The sequence below is a fragment of the Siphateles boraxobius genome, unplaced genomic scaffold (genome assembly GCF_051911475.1).
Source record: "Siphateles boraxobius isolate OS27281-9 unplaced genomic scaffold, OSU_SipBor_1 33, whole genome shotgun sequence".
In the NCBI taxonomy this organism is placed as follows: Eukaryota; Metazoa; Chordata; class Actinopteri; order Cypriniformes; family Leuciscidae; genus Siphateles; species Siphateles boraxobius.
In genome coordinates, this window is record NW_027508953.1 from 4,828,079 (window position 1) to 4,848,471 (window position 20,393).

The 20,393-nt window shown below is 36.6% G+C and overlaps 1 protein-coding gene across 2 annotated transcripts in view; it reads right to left on the reverse strand.

The window, feature by feature from the left end:
- Positions 1 to 6,648: 6,648 nt before the first annotated feature.
- Positions 6,649 to 20,393, reverse strand: part of pvrl2l (PVR cell adhesion molecule related 2 like) — a 144,783-nt gene continuing 131,038 nt past the window's right edge. The window contains exons 7-11 of one of the 2 annotated variants that reach the window (XM_077195008.1): positions 17,049 to 17,144; positions 16,324 to 16,456; positions 16,077 to 16,134; positions 14,771 to 14,872; positions 6,649 to 10,388 (exon numbers count right to left, since the gene is read on the reverse strand). In XM_077195008.1, coding sequence (XP_077051123.1) covers positions 10,188 to 10,388; positions 14,771 to 14,872; positions 16,077 to 16,134; positions 16,324 to 16,456; positions 17,049 to 17,144 — 590 coding nt within the window. In that variant the 3' untranslated portion in view covers positions 6,649 to 10,187. The remainder of the gene's footprint in view (positions 10,389 to 14,770; positions 14,873 to 16,076; positions 16,135 to 16,323; positions 16,457 to 17,048; positions 17,145 to 20,393) is intronic. The other variant, XM_077195010.1, reaches the window with a different exon arrangement.

The window sequence follows — 20,393 nt, forward strand, 5'->3', positions numbered from 1 at the left end:
GACTTGAATTAAACGCTGCATTTTGCTTGAACATCTGCATCCACAAGGAACGCACACAGCTTCTAGTTTCAGCGTCCTCATTATCACTAACTGATCGCAGATATTCCTCACAGCTGGGCTGTTTTTAATGAAGGCCTGGTTTAGAAGTCTGATGCAGTAATTTGTTACTGCATGTGGCCTGCATTAAGTTGGATAAAACATCTGGGAAATGACATTTCTGTTTGAGTTAAGATTTACATTAAGTATAATATGAACTATCAGCTAAAGTAAACAGCCATTTCTCACTTCTTACTTACTAAGTAAGTACTATCCAGGGAGTCCCGTTGTCAAAATTGTTCCAGTTAACTTCAAACATTTTGTTCACTTACCAGAACGCATCATAAACACCTGTGAGCATCAGCTGCTCGCTATATTCACTGCAAGAAATGTCTTAATGTCTTTTTTGCAGTAATTATAAATGAAAAACGAGTGCATATTTTATAATGCCGCAGTACTTTTTAACAGCTATGATGAAGAAGCACAGGAAACAAATCAAATGACAACAGGAAGATATTAGTCATGCCCTGTGTTATATATACAGGCATGTTCTTTATAAATACCAGGAACATTTTAATGTGCGACCTCATAATTGTGTCTCATCAGTAATTGAGGCATCAGTTTCCCAATGTTTTGTGGTTAAGACCCTTGTTAGTGCCTGAATTCATGTTTACACTAGGGAGGATAATAAGACACAGCCTATGTTCAGACAGGAATACTACTATTTACACCAGGCAGTGCAGCCACATTTATTACAAATATGCTACATTTTGATAAATAGTATGCTACATTGATGTCACATGACCTAATTATATTGCATATTTAATTTAACTATGTTAAGAGATAAAATTTGCATTGGAATTTCTGAGGTTTATTATTTATAATATTGTAGGCTGTATACTTTTGTAATATTTTTGTAATATTTTGATTATCTTTTATTTTTCAGTTTTCATTTTAATTTGACTTTGTTTTAGTAATTTTGTTGTGTTATGCTTTTTTTGTAGTTTTAGAATTTAATACTATTTAACTTTCTTTTTTATTTCAGTTTTAGTAATTTTAGTACTGCTTGAAACTAATAGCATTTCATTTAATTTTTATTTGCCAAGGCAACATTTCTAATTTATGTTGAAGTTTTTAATCATATATTCATCTTTTATTTTATTTCAGCTTTTAATAGTTTTAGTTAAAGGGATAGTTCACCCAAAATAATTTTTATGTGATCATTTACTCTCCCTCAAGTTGTTATTAAAGAATTAGTTCACTTCAAAATGACAATTCTGTCATCATTTACTCACCCTCAAGTTGTTTCAAACCTGTATGAATTTATTTCTTCTGCTGAACACAAAAGAAGATATTTTGAAGAATATCGGTAATCAAACAGTTGATGGGCCCCATTGACTTCCATATTATTTTTTTCATATTATATGAGAAGAAAGAAACTCCTACAGGCTTGGAACAACTTGTGGGTGAGTAAATGATGAGAGGAATTTTCGTTTTTGGGTGAACTAACCCTTAAACAATAACAACACTGGTCCTTACTTAATAGTGTGCTACTGTGCTTCCTCCCATTTAAAAGAATAAAATGTCCTCCTTTATGCAAATAGCCAACATAAATATTGAGATTGAATATTGTTAAAAGTCTAAAGGCTCTGAGATGTTGTCCTAGCCCATGTAAATGCCTCTTTTGTGAGACTTTGCAGGATAAGTAATGGCCACATGGAGGTGCTGTCTCCTTTTTTCCTCCAATAGTCCACCACTTTCCAGATATCTCCCTGCACGTGCTTCCTCTACTGTATCGCACCTTATTCGCGATTTCTTTCCCAACCACTTCGTCATCTCTTTAGTAGTGATGGGATTTATAGCTCTTTGAGGGGATCCGGATCTTGGCGATCCGTTCCTTACAAAGAGCCGTTCAAAAGAACGGCTCTTTTGGCTCTTTTTAAATATTTAATCAGTTTTAAGAAGCCAGCTTGAGGGCATCTCAGTTTATCCTGGAAATAATCACTGGGAGGAATGATGAGGTGAGATTTGTAGTCAAATAATTTAAACTCAGATATCACACACCAATATCTGAGTTTGAATTTTTCTGAAATATAGATTATTACCTCATTTGTCATGTGTGGACTATATACCATAGGGTTGCACAACATCCCTCTGTTTAGAAAGTGACATCACTATTTTGGATTCACCTTTAGTACAAAGTGTGTGTATGTGTAAAGCTATGTTGACTTATGTTATTCATACATAAATAAACATAAAAAACAAAGCCGGCTGCAATGAATTTCTGTGCAAATCAGCTTTTACTACAAACAGTAACACTTCCACACAAGAACATTGTTATCACACAAGAACATTTTGATTAAAAAAAAACGGCTCTTTTGGCTCTTTTTAAATATTTAGTCAGTTTTAAGAAGCCAGCTTGACGGCAGCGCGCACAACTCCGCTCCTACCCAATGACAAAGGCACGTAGGTTTTTTTTTCCATTGGAGTACTCACGTAAAGGATGGGCGCGCATGCACAACTACTATCATCATGCTGTTAGGCAGTAGTACCCCTGCGCTGGGTGCGCCCCTTCCCCTATAACTGAGGAGCTAATTTGTGTGCATCTGTGTGAAACACGCATAGGAAAAAAAGAACGACAGAAAGAACGGCTCCCCTCCAGCCGCGACTCGGCTCCCATCGTTCATGTTTATGAGCCGTTCAAAAGAATCGGTTCGTTCACGAACGTCACAACTCTACTCTTTAGCGACAACAGAGGTCAAAGGCTGAGTAAACACGACTTAAGAATGACCAAGAGGGACTAACGGCTCCCAAGTTCTGCGCCTTCATTTTGCTCTCCTTTTACCTCGTTGTATTGTCTTCATTTCCGTCGTTCTCTCTCCCTTCTTCAGCTCGCAGTCTCTGCAGTCCGAGGTTAAACTGAGCATTAGCCGTCAGCGAATGGCCCGTTTTTAATCGCTGATTGCACATCATTGCTATCAACATTTAATCATGGCCCAAGTCTCATCCCCTCACGCCCACAGCTGACTTAACAGGCTCTGACACGGAACAATCGCCACACTCAGCTTGCATCTCATCAGCGATGGAGCCTTGAGATCCAACTCATTAAGGAAAGGGCTAACGAATGCAGGGTGACAGGTGCTTAAGGAGGCAACATCGTTTAAAAAAAGTCACACAAGTATCGAGCCGCTGGAACTGGCCCATTACGACACTGGTATTGTTGTAGGCTACACTGGTGCTTGAGAGGATAAATTAGCAATCTATTCAATTATGTTCCCTTGAAGGCGATGTCAAGTCGTTGTGCGCAAGTGTTGAGGCCAGTTGGGTTTCAATTACTGAGAATGCTATGAAGAGTTAATGGGAATTAACACAGAGTACGTGCTGCTAATGAATCAGGCAACATTCATGGGCGACAAATGGCAAACAGTGTCTGACTCAAGCAGCCTACAATCGCCTGCTTCTTCGGGGTGTCGTGAGGCATACAAATGACCCGAACGCCAATGAACAATAGTTGATGTCTTTGCAATGAAATTAGCATATTAATCAAACACAACAGGGGACTAGTTCTCTTCATGGTGACTGGTTTTAAATTTCAAGCTACCTGGGTCTTGTGATCAAAATTTATATGGTCTGGCATGTCGAGTTTTTCTTAGGAACTCACACTATTGTAGGGCAACCAAAAGTATTTCTGCCATATTTCACGTGGGGACCCCCAAAAAAGTAGCCTACCATTTGTTGTGGGCTGTATCTGGAATCGAATACTCTTAAGTAGGTTATTTTGAATTAGTAGCCTAATTACTTTGCGACTGCTAAAAAAGTATGTTCTATATAGTGTAGCCTATAGGCTAAATGCAATCCGGACATACTACATTCGCCAGGTTGTCCTTATCATGTGACCTACCACATGATAATGCGTCGCTTTACTGCCATTTGGCAAATTCCAATTGGAAGTGACTAGTGAGCATCCCTATGTCCTACTCTCTGGCTGTGTCCGAAATCACATGTTCAAAATAAGTAGGCTACCTACTCAAGAGAGTAATTACTTTACAACTGCTAAAAAGGTATGTTCAATATAATATGAATAATCTGGACGTACTACATGCACCATGTTGTCATTGCCATGATGTGACCTACCAACTTTAGTTGCGTCGCTTCACTGATTCATAAATCCTCTCCCATGGCCTCATAGGATAGTGAAGTGTCTATCATATACACACTTCAGAATCCTGCCGGAAGTAGTGGGTCATCCGAATACTGTGTATTTGGACATACTTGTCACATACTGCTTTTCGTCCGCTATATAGTAGGGAAGTATGCAATTTTGGATGCAGCCACACTCAAAAACATGGTTTTGTGGTAGCTCTTTTTACCCAAATATGTTTTGTTAAAGTAACACACATATATTTATTTTACCACCAAAACACTATTGTATTGCGTTTAATTAACTTAACCTGTATAATTTTCCACTTTAGGCTACTTAACTATCAATCGTTAAACTAATGTAAAGGGTTTAATTTCGCGATAAACAAAAACTTAATTTGATTGTGTTCAATCTGCTTAAATATGTAAAATTAAAGTTTACTTAATCCGTTTGTGTTGGATTACATGAATGATTTGTGTTGCATTAACTGAAACTGGGCGGTGCTTGTTAGTTCCCAGCCTGCTTTGCATATAGCTGAATTAAGACAGAATAAATGTTGAAATGAAGTGTTATTTTATGTGTTTTTTAGAAAATGAGGAAAGGGGAAGACTTTATAGTGTGTAATTGTGTTTAATGTTCAATTACATTGCAATTATTAGAACCATTTACATTACAGTGGGTTACCATTGTGGAGAAGAGCAGAGCACTTGGTTAGTATGTGGACTGATTCTAATAGATTTGCTATTATTGCTGAAAGAGCATATAAATATTATCATTTAGTATGTTAATAAGTGCTATTATTAGCTAGCTTTAGTTTAGTAATTCATGTGAGAAATCATGTAAATCCTACATACATTTATTATTCAGTTCAGTTTTAAATAAACTAAAGCATGTTCACTAAACTTAACCGATTTAAATTACAGGGAAGCAATTCCATTGATTTGTTTGGACTCATTCAGTTGAGTTGTCACAACACAAGGAGCTTACATAGATTCAAAAAATGTCATTAACATTAATACAAAATAATTTGCTTGTGTGGAACCACTGTCCATAATTGAATTAAGTTAGTTTAAAGAGTAATTTTTTTGAGTGCATAGACTCAATAGCATTTCATGATCACACACACACACACACACACACACACACACACACACACACACACACACACACACACACACACACACACACACACACACACACACACACACACACACACATATATATGTATACAGTATATATATATACAGTATATATATATACATATAGTATGTATATATATAGTATATATATATATTAGCACCTACTACTACATATATAGTATTTGCATCTTTGACACAAGTTGCATGATTATTGTTGGTTAAAAGAGGTGTTATGCAGAAATCACATATTTACATTTGGTTAGGCCAATCAAGTCGGGCTTTGCACAGATCATTTGCTTTAAACTGAATATTTGGTTTCTAGAAATGTCACTTAAAATGCTTTCCCCCAGTGGAACACAAATTATCATTATCAAAATGTCAAAGTTGTTTTCCATACAGTGAAAATGCATGGTGATCACTGATTGTGAAGTTCAGCTGCAGTTTTGCTTTCTTTAATATTTCTTCACATTTTGGAATACTTTTCATCCATTTTATGATATAAATTATTTTAGCTATCAGGAATATGAGTTTAAAGTCTAAATGGGTCCATATAATTACTTAAGTCAAATTCATTTTTAAATATAAAATATGAATTGACCAGCTCAAGAGCAGCCTTTGGCCAGATACTTCAATGAAATAATGTTCATTACCTATTTTAAATATTCAAAAGCCATGCAATTTTTATTCATTACTTATGTTATAATTGCCCCAACCGCACAACCATAAAATAATCCTTTACTGTAGAAGTGATGGTGTCATTCATGTTAACTTTTATCTGACAACTTTGTTGAGAAATGTAAAGGTTACATCAAAATTTTGACAGCTATTAAATAGATCGATTAAAAATGCTGGACATAAAAAAAAAACGAATATGAAAGTCTTTCAAAGTCACACTTGTTAGAGAACTGTTCCAAGAATATCCTGAGCTTTAACTCCAGTTTGTTTGTGACTGGAAAAAAAAAAGGATCACATTATGTATTATTTATATTGCCCAGCCTACCAGACATATGGACAGAATGAGAGCATCTCAGAGGCACTAAAAGGCTTCTAAATTTGTATTTACCTAAAGTCATGCTCTTAAAGTTTAGACAGGCTGATGTTTGACTTGAGAGTCTGACATTTCCGGAGTTCAAGAGTTAAACCGCATCTTTAAGGTCTCTCAGATGGTAAATCAATAAGTGAATGCCAAACACTTTTTTTGGCACTTGGTAATACCCACAACCTGCAGTATACATGTATTACGCTGGAATCATAGAACAAGGAAATTTTACAAAAGCATTAGATTATAAAAGCAATATTACCGATTACACAAAGACGCTTCACAACAGGAGCTTTGGCTTTTAGTTTATTAGACATCACAATGATCCATAAAACACAGAACAAGTTGCTTATGCATATAAAATAATCTCAGTAGGAAAAGAAATAAGATGCAAAAACGAACATTAGAAATAAAAAGAATCACAATTCTCCCCATTAGGCGGTCTATATAGTGGATGATTTACTTTTGTCTCAGGCAAAACAAATCTGTCTGTTAAATGGCTCAAAACAAAGTAACAAAGGCACATCTGGCTTGACGATGACAGGGCAGCGCATAAGCGAGCACGTGGCAGATATGAAATGTGATAATGAAGTATAAACAAACATATGGCAAATAAAGTATGTTTGTTTTGCTGGAGAGTAGATTTGATAAATGTCAAGAGTCGTTCGGTAACCAAAGACTAATTTTAGCGGGCCACTACTTCGATAAAGAGATAATTCATTGAAAAATGAAATCCTGTCTGCATTTACTCGCCCTCATGTCATTCTAAACCTGTATGACAGACTTTTTTTGTTGTTTTGGACCCCATTGGCTCTGATAATATGGACAAAAACAGCATTCTTCAAAATAAAAAGGTTTGGAGCTACACGAGAGTGAGTAAATGAGGACAGAATTGAATTTGACTAAACAATCACTTTAACATTCCTAAACTCATTTGATTGTCTTTTTAAAATCCAAAATGACATTAAATAGTTTAGGACTATAAACTATGACTTTAATATGTATCATCCTTAAGACAGAAACGTTTTAAAAACACTTGAAAATACAGATAAGCAATAATTAAATTAAGTTTAAAAATGCAAACTAAAAAAATAAATAAAAAAAATGAAGTCACAGTTTAAAACACAGAAACCCTTATGGATGAGTATAACATACAGTGATTGTCTAATACTGCACCATTGTAGCAAATGACGATTTCGTGAAGACAGTGCATTTGCGCGTGATAATAACATAAGCGAACCCCAGATCTCATGCAGCATGCAGACGTATACATTCCCTTCATCAGAAACAGTGACGAGACCACACCACAGCTCAGCTAAACCGAGATGACAGGTGAAAGATTGTCGTGTCATGTCAAGAATAACCGTTTTGCAAGAATCAGTAATATTCTGTGATGTCCAACAGGCCAGAAGATCAAGCAGTGAATGTGATCGATGGCTAAACGAGAACGAAGGAGGGCTTGTTAATTCATCTAGGGGAACTGTACCGTCCATCCATTGATTTCTCATGGCGCCTGCCTACCTATTCATCCATTCACTCATCTTAAGGTGAGCTTTGCGAATGTGCAAGTTTCCGCTCCAGGTGAACATTAAAAAGCCATCCATTCATTCACTTTATCACCTCTGTCACCTGCTAACAAGTCTTTAGTTCATTGCATCACTATGGTTTTGATATGAGTTCTTTGGCACAATTACAACAATGTATTCAGACACTATGACATGATGATCTATCGACAGCTTTAAGTGGATGTGCAAAGATTACATTCAAGTGTGAAAGACACAAACAGTGATGAAATTAGTTGCCATGCCATCCAAGAACCAGTGGAAAAAAAAAAATAACTTCGGTAGTGTTTCTCATATATCCCTTAAAGGAATAGGTCACCAAAATAAACTCAATCATGTCTTTAAAAACTCTCTTTGTATTTTCCATACAATGGAAGTAAATGGTGACCAAAGTGAATGCAACTTAAATTCCAGCATGTCGATAACACAAAGCCATCGTACAGCAGTGTGAAAATTCTTCAAAACATCGAACTTTTGTTCTAAAGGAGAAACAAATCATATGGAATTGGAACAACATGAAGGTGAGTAATTGATTTTACTTTGGTGAACTGTTCCTTTAAGGAGCAAGAAGTTTTCTCCTCTTCTTGCAAATCAAAAATTCTACTTATTTTTGAGAAGAACTATAGGAATAAGAGAGTGTTAATGATAACATTTGGCCAAACAAATGCAACTGAAGCGTTGTGGCGGAGCTCAAGAAAGTGATACACAGTGCATTTGAATATTAAAGACCACATCAAATCGATGGCTTTCGGTCCATATCTGTTAACTATGAAACCAATAGATACATGTCATTGTATACTCAAGTTGACAAAATTAAGTTTTCAGCAGATAAATACATTTAAAATGTACAATCTTTCTTTTGGATAACAGACCAAACATATTGATGACTCATCCTGCAAAATGCTCTCTAGAATGAGAATGTCCCTCTCCGTAATCCAACTAGCCTTGACTAGCAACTGCAAATAGCACATCATGTAACTAAAGCCCATTGGCAATTTTAAAATAGGTGGATCTTTTATGTCTTTTGATCTTCTAAAATTTTTCAATAGGAAATATGTCAGTACAGAAAGAAAACTCACTGTGCTCGTCAAGAGATTTCACAAGGTCTTTAACATTAATGTTTCGCTTCAGAAGTGCAGAAAATGAACCAAACCTCCTGTCACCTTCAGCATCTCTATACGTGTATTGTGCTTCTTATGACCAGAAAATAGGAGAGCGACGAAAGGTTGCGACAGGTGCCCACTGTTTTTAGGAAAGCAACCAACCATGCCATGCAGATTATACAGTAACAAAATCCACACGTATCAATAATTAAAACATCAGCATACGACTTTAGTAATACCCGTTAAAATAAAGGTAAAAAAAATGTACACTTTTTCATTTTTGCACCCCACTGGTATTTTTTTGGATTTGTTTGCATTTTTCTTTTTTTTTTTGTATATTTTTTGACGCATGTAAGACTGGCTATATATATTATTTTCTTAAATTATTTACAGAACTTATTTGGTACTTTTCAAAAACAATGAACACGCCAAAGAATCAAAGAAACAAAAATAAGAAAATAATGCATTCATCTGTTTTTAGCTGATATAATCGATCAAAATGACATCAAATATAAAATATAAAAATACATTTTTGCTGTATGTAAAATACATTGCATATACCACAACTTTTTCCCTTAACGCACAAAACCGACAGAAGCTAAAGCTTTAAAAGAGCACTACACCAAAGATCGCAGAATAAAAATGCAGAGATAAGAAACATAAGCAACATTTGACAGTATATGCAGTGTATTTTAAAGTACTGAAAGCAAATTCTTATATTTAGACCTTTCAGGAAAATTAAATGTTTGTAGTCAAACTGGTGCGACTATGCTTGCTGTTCACACAATCAGGATTAAAATATAACATAGTACCTCAAAACTGAATAACTACAATTCTCATGGTTTTGTTTTACCGCTAATTTCTAATCAGAGTTAGCTTTTCTGAATTACTAAGGACTTGTTGTCATTATTTCATGTCCGAAATCTGTTAAAAGTCTAATGAACACGGCTCCAAAAGGTATCAATATGTTTCATGGACTATCCACAAAACCATGAGAATAGGTTAAAAGGTCATTTAGCCTCTTGTAAAAAACAAAACCAAAAAAAACCATGCTGGGTGGTTTTCGATGTGTGTACCGAGCCGTGGACTATAGCCTGCTGTGCTGTAATGGGCATCCGCTTCTGGGTAGGACGGTGGCAGTGCAAAGCGCAGGCACGGCCTACGTCTTTAGACCAACATGGGCTGAGACATGAAACTTTCTTCACGGGCTATGCTAGCATGGCTAGCTTCAATATCATTCTGGTCAGCTGGCTCGTATGGTGGAAGAGTCTCATTGGTCGACTCATTATCGGGAGGGTGTCCCGAGCCATCCCAGACATTGGGGGTGCCGCCGTTAACGGGAGGGCCCATGTTGTCATCATCTAGATCCTGAAGCACACACAATGAAAGCATAGAGTCAAGTTATTTAAATGCATAATCCTTCGAAATGAACAAAGAATTATTACCATAGTTTATCTGAATACTTGATTCTGATTGGCTGGAAGATGCGCATTAAAAGGATTGTTCACCCTAAAATGAAAACTGAGTATAATTTATTCCCCATGGTGTTGTTCTATGGACCACAGAATGACATTTTTTTTTTAAACTAAATTGATGTTTTTTTTATAAATTTCCCGTTCACACTAGTCCATATAATGGCAGTGAATAGCGACCAGCATCAAGCTGTGAGTATACGATACGATATGAAATGTAATGTATTATTTAACAAAAATCTTGACCTTGACCATTGGTCTGTGCAAGGCTACACGACGTGCATGTTCGTGTGACTCTATTAGTGCCGTAGCTCACTCTGTTTTGCCCAGAAAAAGCAGACCAGTTGTGAGAAATCAAGATTAACAGAAACGCAACATGAAATACAACGGCTAGAAATCCCAAAAAAGCATATATATTTACTGAGGTAATATCTCCAGACTGGAACTCCGTTTGTCTGATGACAGCCAGAATGACAGTTGACAGATGTGATATCTTCTATAGTTACGACGAACACAACGGATGTATTCACCTAAGAGAAGAATTTGATCTCTCGCAACTTGTGTGCTTTTTCTGGGCAAGATAGAGTGAACGGCGGTGCTAAGACACACGAACGCTCACATCACGTACCCATGCTCAGAAGATCAAAGGTCAATAATGCATTCAATTTCATATCGTTTACCCCCAGAACACGTGTCGCATTGGATCATTCAGTGATAATTTTGCGTTTTTGAAAAAGCTTGATGCTGGTTGCTATTCACTGCCATTATATGGACGAGCACGAGCGGGAATTTGTTTTTTATCCACCTTTTGTGGCACATCTAAAGAAAGAAGGGAATACTGCTTTAGAAAAACACCAGGGTGAGTAATTTATGACTTCATTTTCATTTTAGGGTGAACTATTAAAACCATTCCAAGACCAAGTTTAATCAGCATTCTATATTAATGCACTGTTTTCATTGAAGATCGGAGATCGCGCTGCACACACACAGACACATTCAGGAGCACAGAAACTTGTCAACGCTGCCCTCGGGGTTTATTAATAAAATAGCTTTGCTGCTGAATCAATACATTATATTTTTCAGCAACGAGGGATTAACATCGCTGGTTTTGAAGTAATTAAACTCACAGCTTCGTTGTTAATAGATAGATAACCCTGCACAGATGCAGGTCATTCACACACGCATCTCTCTTTCGATAATTCATTCAAATTCATTCATTCAAATAAATGTAATCTTACGCAATACTTTATCTCTCTGTGTCTGATTGAAAACGGGCAAAATTTTTACCCGTCCGGTCAAATATTGAGCTGCAAACATCAATCACAGATTTAAGGTTGTCAATGCTGGCAAATGACCATGGTAGAAAATCCGCAGCTATCTGTGCATTAAACGTTTTCCACTTCGCATCAGGTGGTTCTTTGCCTCCACATGAATTAAAAGCATTAAATGCACAGTTAGCCATGGATGATCCCTAACTTAACGAATAAAAAAACAATGAATAAAAGTTCTCGCAAAATTATTTCAAACATCTCCTCTGAATAAGGCAGAGATGTAGTTTTGTCACGACACACACGTCCGGTTCAGACACATGTAACTAGCTGCACGTACACACATTCACAATTCATTACAATCACTGAGGTGGTACTAATGCCAATTTAATAGATCCTCAATCGGTCATTAAGCATCAGTATAATAGCAGGAGAACAGGAGCACACATTCTTATTTATTAGGGTTAATTTATACCGAATGAAGATTCATCTGATAAAACGATTTGATAGAACACTTCACCTCCTGACTCACAGTGAGCAAAAATTTAATTTAAAAGTGTTAATATGATTTGATTGCTATCTCTTGCATGTACGTGTGCGAATCGATGTCTGAACGATTGAACCAAAAGTTGGTTTCTAATTATGTGAGGCGAATGTTCTTTTTTATTTCATAAGGTGATGCCAGGTCACCCGGTCATTTAACCTTTTTATAAAGGTCTGGACACAGAAAGGATATAAAAAGGGTTTTATTTTTAGTTTCTCTTAGTGATTTTTGCTTGGCTACCAGGGATATGCAAATAAAAATGACATTCAAAGAGCTGTAAATGTTATTTTTAATAATGCATTTTTTTTCAGTATAAATTACCCATAAATATGTGATCACAGGACATGTATTTCTAGAAAGAAAAAAATCTAAATCAAATAATTCTAGAAAAGTAATAATAAATGAATGTTTTCTATATTTATATATGTAATGTAAAACACAATAATAAGAATATTATTATTTTTAAAATAATATATGTTAGTAATACTAAAAGTTTAGAAAAACACTATTTCCAGCACAGTTTAAAATATATGTATAATTACATATCAGGGAATAAATAAACATTATTAATTACTTTAATGATGCACACAATTATTCCTCTGTTGTGTGTCTGTGTTGAATTTTATTTAAATGTACAATTTACTAAAATCAACTTCCTGTGGGGTGCGGCCAATTCCATTCAAATTCACCAATTAAATGGAGCCAATTTTTAAATGCTGAATAATGCCCAACCCTGCTGGCTAAATCACCTAAAACAATAAATACAGGCAGTTATTGAAAGCGCAAACCGAAGCCCTGAGGGCTTTATCACAAAGGTACGTTTCTGAGTCTGGCCTTCACACACAGATCCGCTGTAGTAATTGGCTTTACGGTTATCATAGTTGATGAAATAACCAGCTCATCATATTAATCCACATAAAAGACCCTTTGGCAGTGTTAGCACATGCCACACATCATTATGAGTCACTAGCCTTCGCCGTTAGCATAAGCGTGTAAGCCGCCTGCTGCAAGATGGGGTCTTTTAGTACAGATTTTGTGAGGTAAGTACGGTGCGATTAAAGTCGGCATGAAACAGAAGTTGCAACAGTCTTTTCATTTCTTCCCTATTGTGATGTATATCTGAGTGGAACGACTTGATTTCATCCATATGGAATCAGTGCGGGTCCTACACTTCTGGGGGCCCTATGCTAAATTTTGTGATGGGCCCTCGTCGAAATGACCCCACAACCCGGAGATCTGGACTGGAGTAGCAATTTATAGTTTGTCATGACTAAATAAAAATTTGAAATGTTACAAAAATAGATAACTATTTCGTTCTTGGCGCATTTTCTTTCTTTTTTTTTCTGCTCCAGACAGATAGCTTTGTTTGGAAGCCATAGGCATATGTCAAGACGCATGTAATTACCTGCTACCCTGCGTGATATTCGTGTCCAAAACAGTTATTAAATAATTATATAAATTAGGGATGCACTGATACTTTCATTTTTGGTACTTGCCGATACAGAGTACCGATACATGTATTTCCCTGCATTGGTAATTTTTAAATGTATTGGGTAGAGAAGGATTGGGTCAAATGTTTAGATACTAATGAAATATCACAATTCTCTATTCCAATTTTGATACTACATCAAAACTACTAGCCTAATTAAAGTAAATTTAAAACAATATTAAAGACAAGTAAGCAGTCAGTAATAAAACAATAGCACAAAAAATAGCACAAATAAATACAATTGAACAAATAAAAGGCTGCAAATTAAATAAACAGTGTTTTGGGGTTTTCCAGGTAGCTCTAACAGTAGTTTTCAGGTACAGAAGTAATCAAATGTGAAATAACACTGAATACTCATTACTGTATAAATTAAATATAGATGGAACTTTATAAAATTACAAAAGGTATTTAGTCAAGAGCAGTGAGTGATTTCTTTGTTCTTTGTTTGATTAACATTAAAACACAGCAGCGGGTTTATTGGACTGCTGGCCCTTTAAGACCGAATGCACGGGTCCAATAATAAATACTGTCTACGTTCACTTGAGATATAACCGACTATGTTTACTGGGATACTCGCCATTGCCAAGACGACGGGCGTTTTGACATAATTTTGCGTGAATTCGTCCATACAAGCGCAAGACGAGGGAACCACTCGTTATACATAAATAAGGTAACAGTTCATGGTTTACTTACGATTTAGTTTTAATCCAAATGACACGTATGCTGAGTGAACGATCAGCAATCAAGAACATGCAACAGTAGTGTGTGCATGGTCTCTCTCTCTCATTACATTACATACTCTCGTTACATTTTACACACCATATTCTCTTATTTTGCTCAATTTCACCAATGAATATGAAGTCATTCATTCCAACACCGTAAAAGGAGAAATGAGACGTCACCGAATGAGGGATGCTCATGGAATGGGATTCACAGCTTTCAGCGCTGCACATCAAAGTTTGGAACAGGGATCTTACCGTAACAGGCTCGGCAGAGTTAGTTTCATAGTAGTATGTCTCGGTATTGCTGAGCGGCTGGGTTTCTGTTATGGTTGTGGCCTTGTCCTGAGGTTTATTCAGCTATAGAGGGACAAACACATGAGATGATGAGTTCAGCACGTACATTTTAGTGCAGAAGGTCAAGAATCTTGCTCAACTGCCAACTTTTTAAAATAAAACAATTAAAACTCAATCTTTTTGTGAGTGGATGTGTATTTAATAAATAAAAAAACAGTAAAAACTGCAAAATATCGCGAAAATAACTGCTTTCTATGTTAATATACATTTATGAATGCAAAGCTGAATTTTCAGGATCATTCCTCAAGTCTTCAGTGTCAAATGATCCTTCAGAAATAATTCTAATATGCTGATTTGCTGTTCAAGAAACATTTATTATCAATGGTGAAAAAAGTTGGTGGATTTTTACAGGATTTTATGATGAATAGAAAGTACCGCACTTATTTGAAATATTTTTTTTATAACATTATAAATGTATTTATTCTCACTTTTGATCTAATGCGTCCTCGCTGAATAACAGTATGTTTATTCTTTCTTTAAAAAAAAACAAATTTCTACTGGTAAAAGGCAGTGTTCAGTGAAATAAGCTGCAGATATTTTACTGCAGCCGCTATTTTCAGCAAACATGAAGAGAGATCTCATAATCACATATTTTAAGGGTGCTGACAGCTGAATTAATCAGCTTTTTTAGGGCAGCCGAGATGAAAGATGCCTGTGATGTACAGGCTCATTTGCCCGTGCGCACACACTCATACACATACACAAACGTGTAAGCACACACAAATTTAGCTCCACCCACACGTTCTACATTAAGCTTTAATCAATACACATTACCCCCATGTTAACCCTTTCTTTCTCGACCGTAACCTGAGGGGCAACATTAGCAATTCTCATTCTCTTCGCTCCGCTTGCTTTTACATACTTCACAATACAAATTTGTTTCAAATGTGGTCCAAAACCAATCAAGCGAACAGGAAATAATCGTTAACCGGGGAAGAAAAATGCAATTACCCTATTTTGAGCAACACAAATTTTCCCTCGTCCCAATACTATGCTTGTTCTTCAAAGGTTTAAATTCAAAGATCTATTTTATGGTGGTTTATGTACATGCGTCTTTTCACCAGCTCTGATTTAATTGCCGCGTGTAGCCTGGAGAACTGTAAGTAATCTCAACATTGTGTAATGAAGAAAGCTCAATGCGTTGAGTTGAAAGAGAATGTTTGATGTGAGTGTTGAGAGGTGACTGATGGAAAAAATGTCCGCTCACCATTTCTGTTGAGCTGCCAGACTTCATCGGAGGAGGTGGCTTGTGTTTGGGGGGGCCTCTGGAAAAGTAATACAAGGAGATGTTAAGCTATAACAGTGGAGCGCATATGCACAAATTAAGATGAGTTGAGAATGAAAGAGATGAAAATAGCTTGGGTGTCCTAGCCAGGAGAGAAAGAGAGAGGGGAAAAAAAAGAATGTTTCACATGAATGTGTGATTGTGTTTATGGGTGTGCGTTCACACTTACTCTCCGTTCTCGGTCCTCTGACGGCGTTTGTGGTACATGGCCACACCAGCGCCGATCAAACACAGAATCATTATGGCTGCAATGATGCCCCCGATAACTGGCCCAGCCGAGGTGACTTTTGGTAAAGGTTGATCTACAACAAGCAAGAGACGCATACACTTATCTTTGAGTTTTTTTTGGTCCTCTCAAAGTACAAACCACCTATGTAAACAGATATATGAGAGTGAAGAATTTCATTTACACTACAAGACCTACTGACTGATTTTTATCATCTTTTATATTTATTTAAGACATAACCAGGCCCTCAGAACTCCCATTTATTTAGCTAATTTGATTTTTCTTCCAGTCAATAAGACGGTAGTACTCTTAGCCTCATTTAACAAATTTTTCTATGTAAACATGCAGATTTCCTGCCATCAAATCATATCTGCATATGCTATCTGAGCCTGTACATATAGCCGACTGTGAAAAGATCCGCTCCGTGTTCAGCGGGTCACACAGATGTTGGTCAGCACCACGCGGATCATTTCAGTGGCACGGTTCGATCCTCTTTTGGAGCATTTGTTTTTTTTTCAAACAGCTTGTAACTACATGAAACAGGCTGTGGGACTATGAGGAAGGATTACTGTAATAGGTTTATGTCATTTGACATGCAGAGGCAGCGGATTTTAACATTTCTAAAATAAATACATATAACAGCAAGTGCTCTTGTTCTTATCGCTCACCAGCGGTGGCACATGTGTGCTCCCATGATGCACTGGTAGGCATTTCCATACGTTCATTAACCACCTGAATGCCAAGTGGGGATTTTAGACTGAATTCTGAGGACAAACAGATAGTTCATATCAGGGTTGTGTGCCATTCAGAACTGAATTGTTAATGCACTATAGACAATTCAGGAATTGAATTTGAATTGAATTTGGACTATGGCAGGAAACATGAAGAAGAATTGAATGTAAGGAAGTCGAATTAAAATAAATTGAAATTCAAAGCAATTCATATAGCCTAGCTAATTCATAAATTAACTAGAAAAACTATTTTTGTCAAAAGTTTGTCAAGACAGACTAAGAATATTAGCTTGATAAAGCCTTGGAAAGTTTTATAGGCCTTGAGAATGACAGACAGACAGACAGACAGACAGACAGAACGATAGATAAATAGAACACTAGATAGATAGATAGATATAGATAGATAGCACTTTATTTTACAGTCCCGTTTCGCATGTACATACTATATACTTATTGTATTGATTACAATAAATGGTTAATAACTAGGTCCTAATCTTGAACCTACCCCTAAACCTAACCTTAACCCATGTTAGTTACGTTTTATTATTATTATTCAGTACTTTCTTGGTAAGTACACTTTAAGTACATTGAAAGTGCCTGTATAGTAAAATAAAGTGCAAACTTTTGCACAATCCTGGTTCAGATGTAGGTCAGATGACCAGATACCAGATATAAACTGCACTAGATTTAAAACCACACTTGAAAGTGGCCCAAATTGGATGTGTAAAGAGATATTTATCAGTCTTTTTTCTGTTTTATCTCCATTGTGATGTCCACCATTAGTGCCCCGGTCCAGTAGTCCAGTAATGAGAACTAATACACCACAGCTCCTTATCTTTCCCTTCACAGTTAGACATTTAAAGCTGGAGTGATAAGGTGCTTTAAAGTGCGGCTCAGTTTGATGAGGTATTCACAAGCAAAGCTTGCTAAGACTTGCTGCTGGGGTGGGTGTGCTAAAATTAGTAAGCCCCACTGCTCTCAGAGCGATTGATGAGACAGAAGGGAAGTGAGAGAAAGAGATGGGTGAGAGAGAGATATACAAAGGGGGATTGCCATCACTGAATATTTTATTGAAACTTTGTCCATAGTCATGCCAATGAAATGCTCTTGAAATGAGGTATGATGACTGGGAGAGGTAGGAAAAAACAGGATGAGTTCAGTTGCGTTTGGATGGAAACAATTCCATTTTGTATTGCCATTTTGTAAATTCCTAAATGCACATTTGATCGGCAAAGTCACAATGGTGATCTTTCTGTGAATTTCAGCTTTTTTCGGACAGATCAGATTAACTCGGTTTCCAGTGACTGTAAAGAAACAGATGTGCTCATTACTTGCACACACATACACTTGTAGACACACACATACATTTTTAATATAAAACAGATTCTTGATGAAACCGGGCAGTGAGCCACAGAAATGCATGAAAGCACACACACTGAGGACTTGTAGGGGGGGCGAAAACAATATTGGACACTCTTAAAACACACCAGTCTTTCAACAGCAGCATCGAAGTGGAGAGATCAGGTGAATGTTAGAAAAAAAGTCTTTATTTGATAAAAGCTGATAGCCACACAGCACGAAACCTTCAGCAATCATTTTTACCTGCTGTGGATATTAAACAAGACCATTTATTATCAATGACCTCCCGAGCGAGAGGGTTTTGCTCAGTGTGTGTGCATGTATCAGTGGGGTTTATTATATAGATCAGGCACTGAAGGCAACCTAAAACTTCATCTATAACAAATGTGTCTAAACAAATGGCTGTTGTATATCGTGCAATCCTGAAAATATATCGCACGCTGTTCATGTGCTCACGACTTAGACTAGCTACTACTCTGTTGGTGGGTTCTCGTTCTCACATTAGCAGTGCGTTTACTTGGCTGGGGTAAATTTCCTCTGAAGCTGCTTATTTTGAGTCGTAGCTCGTGCTGTGCAGATTGTTAGTTTGTTGAATAGTGTCTCTCAACAAACAACTTGCAATTAAACGAGAAACACTGAGGGCAGGAAGGGAACCTGAAAAATCCTTGCAATTTTATTAGAATGAAGACTGTAGGAAGACTAGATAAAAACAAAACAATATTGTAAATGAAATGATAATGATCACAGATAATAGTTTTTATGTAATCTGCCCTACTGAGACTTGGCTTAAACCAAATATTTCAGTCTTAATGAATCTACTCCATCAGGATACTGTTATAAGCATGAGCCTCGTCTGATTGGTCGTGGTGGAGGTGTTGCAGCGATCTATAGAGATATTCTTAATGTTACTCAGAAAACAGGATACGGCTTTAATTCATTTGAAGTGCTTGCCTTGTACTAAATATTACACTTTCAGATAAGAAAAAAATCCTTGCTATCTCTTGCTCTGGGTACTCTGTATAGATCTCAAGGACCCTATGTTGATTTTCTATCAGAATTTCTGTCACACCTTTTGTACAATGCTGATAAAGTGCTGAGTGTCAGAGATTTTAACATTCACATAGATAATACAAATGATGTTATGAGTTGCGATTACAGACTAACTAAACTCCTGTGGGGTCAAGCAAAACGTCACCAGACCCGCACTTCGTTTTATCATACACTTGATTTAATTATATCTCATAGAACCAATCTTATTGATATAAATGTTCTACCGCCAAGTTATGATGTCACTGATCACTACCTTATAATGTGCATATTGCGTACTGCTGATATTTGTCATAACACTCTGCTTTATCGATCAGGTAGAACAATTATCACAACCACTATAGATAGATTCAAAAATAACCTGCCTGAACTGCCAGCTCAGTGTACCCATAAACACAAATTAACTTGATGAAAGGACAAAGAGTATGGGCCCTATCTTCTCTAGAACATCTCTAGCAAAGCAGTTTTACTCACACTCTCAAGAGAGAAACTTGTGATACAGGAGTCCAAGGTTTTTATTTATTACAGTGGCTAGATTAACAAATAAACAGACGTCACCTGAACTGAATATTCCATCACAGTTTAGCAGTAATGTAGTAGTGAATTTTTTTACTGAGAAAATCGAATGCATCAGAAATACAATTGTAAATGCACAATCTGTGACAACCCCGATCAAAGCACAGAAACTGCACTCGTTAAAATGACAAATGACTTCTAGCATCTGACCAAGGCTGCATCTCAATACTAGTTTTACTTGATCTTTGTGCTGCGTTCGACACTATACAGTTCATCATACTCTTAGATCGACTACAAAATTACACTGGTATTCAGGGACAGGCATTAGGGTGATTAAAATCTGACTGTTACAACTTGGTT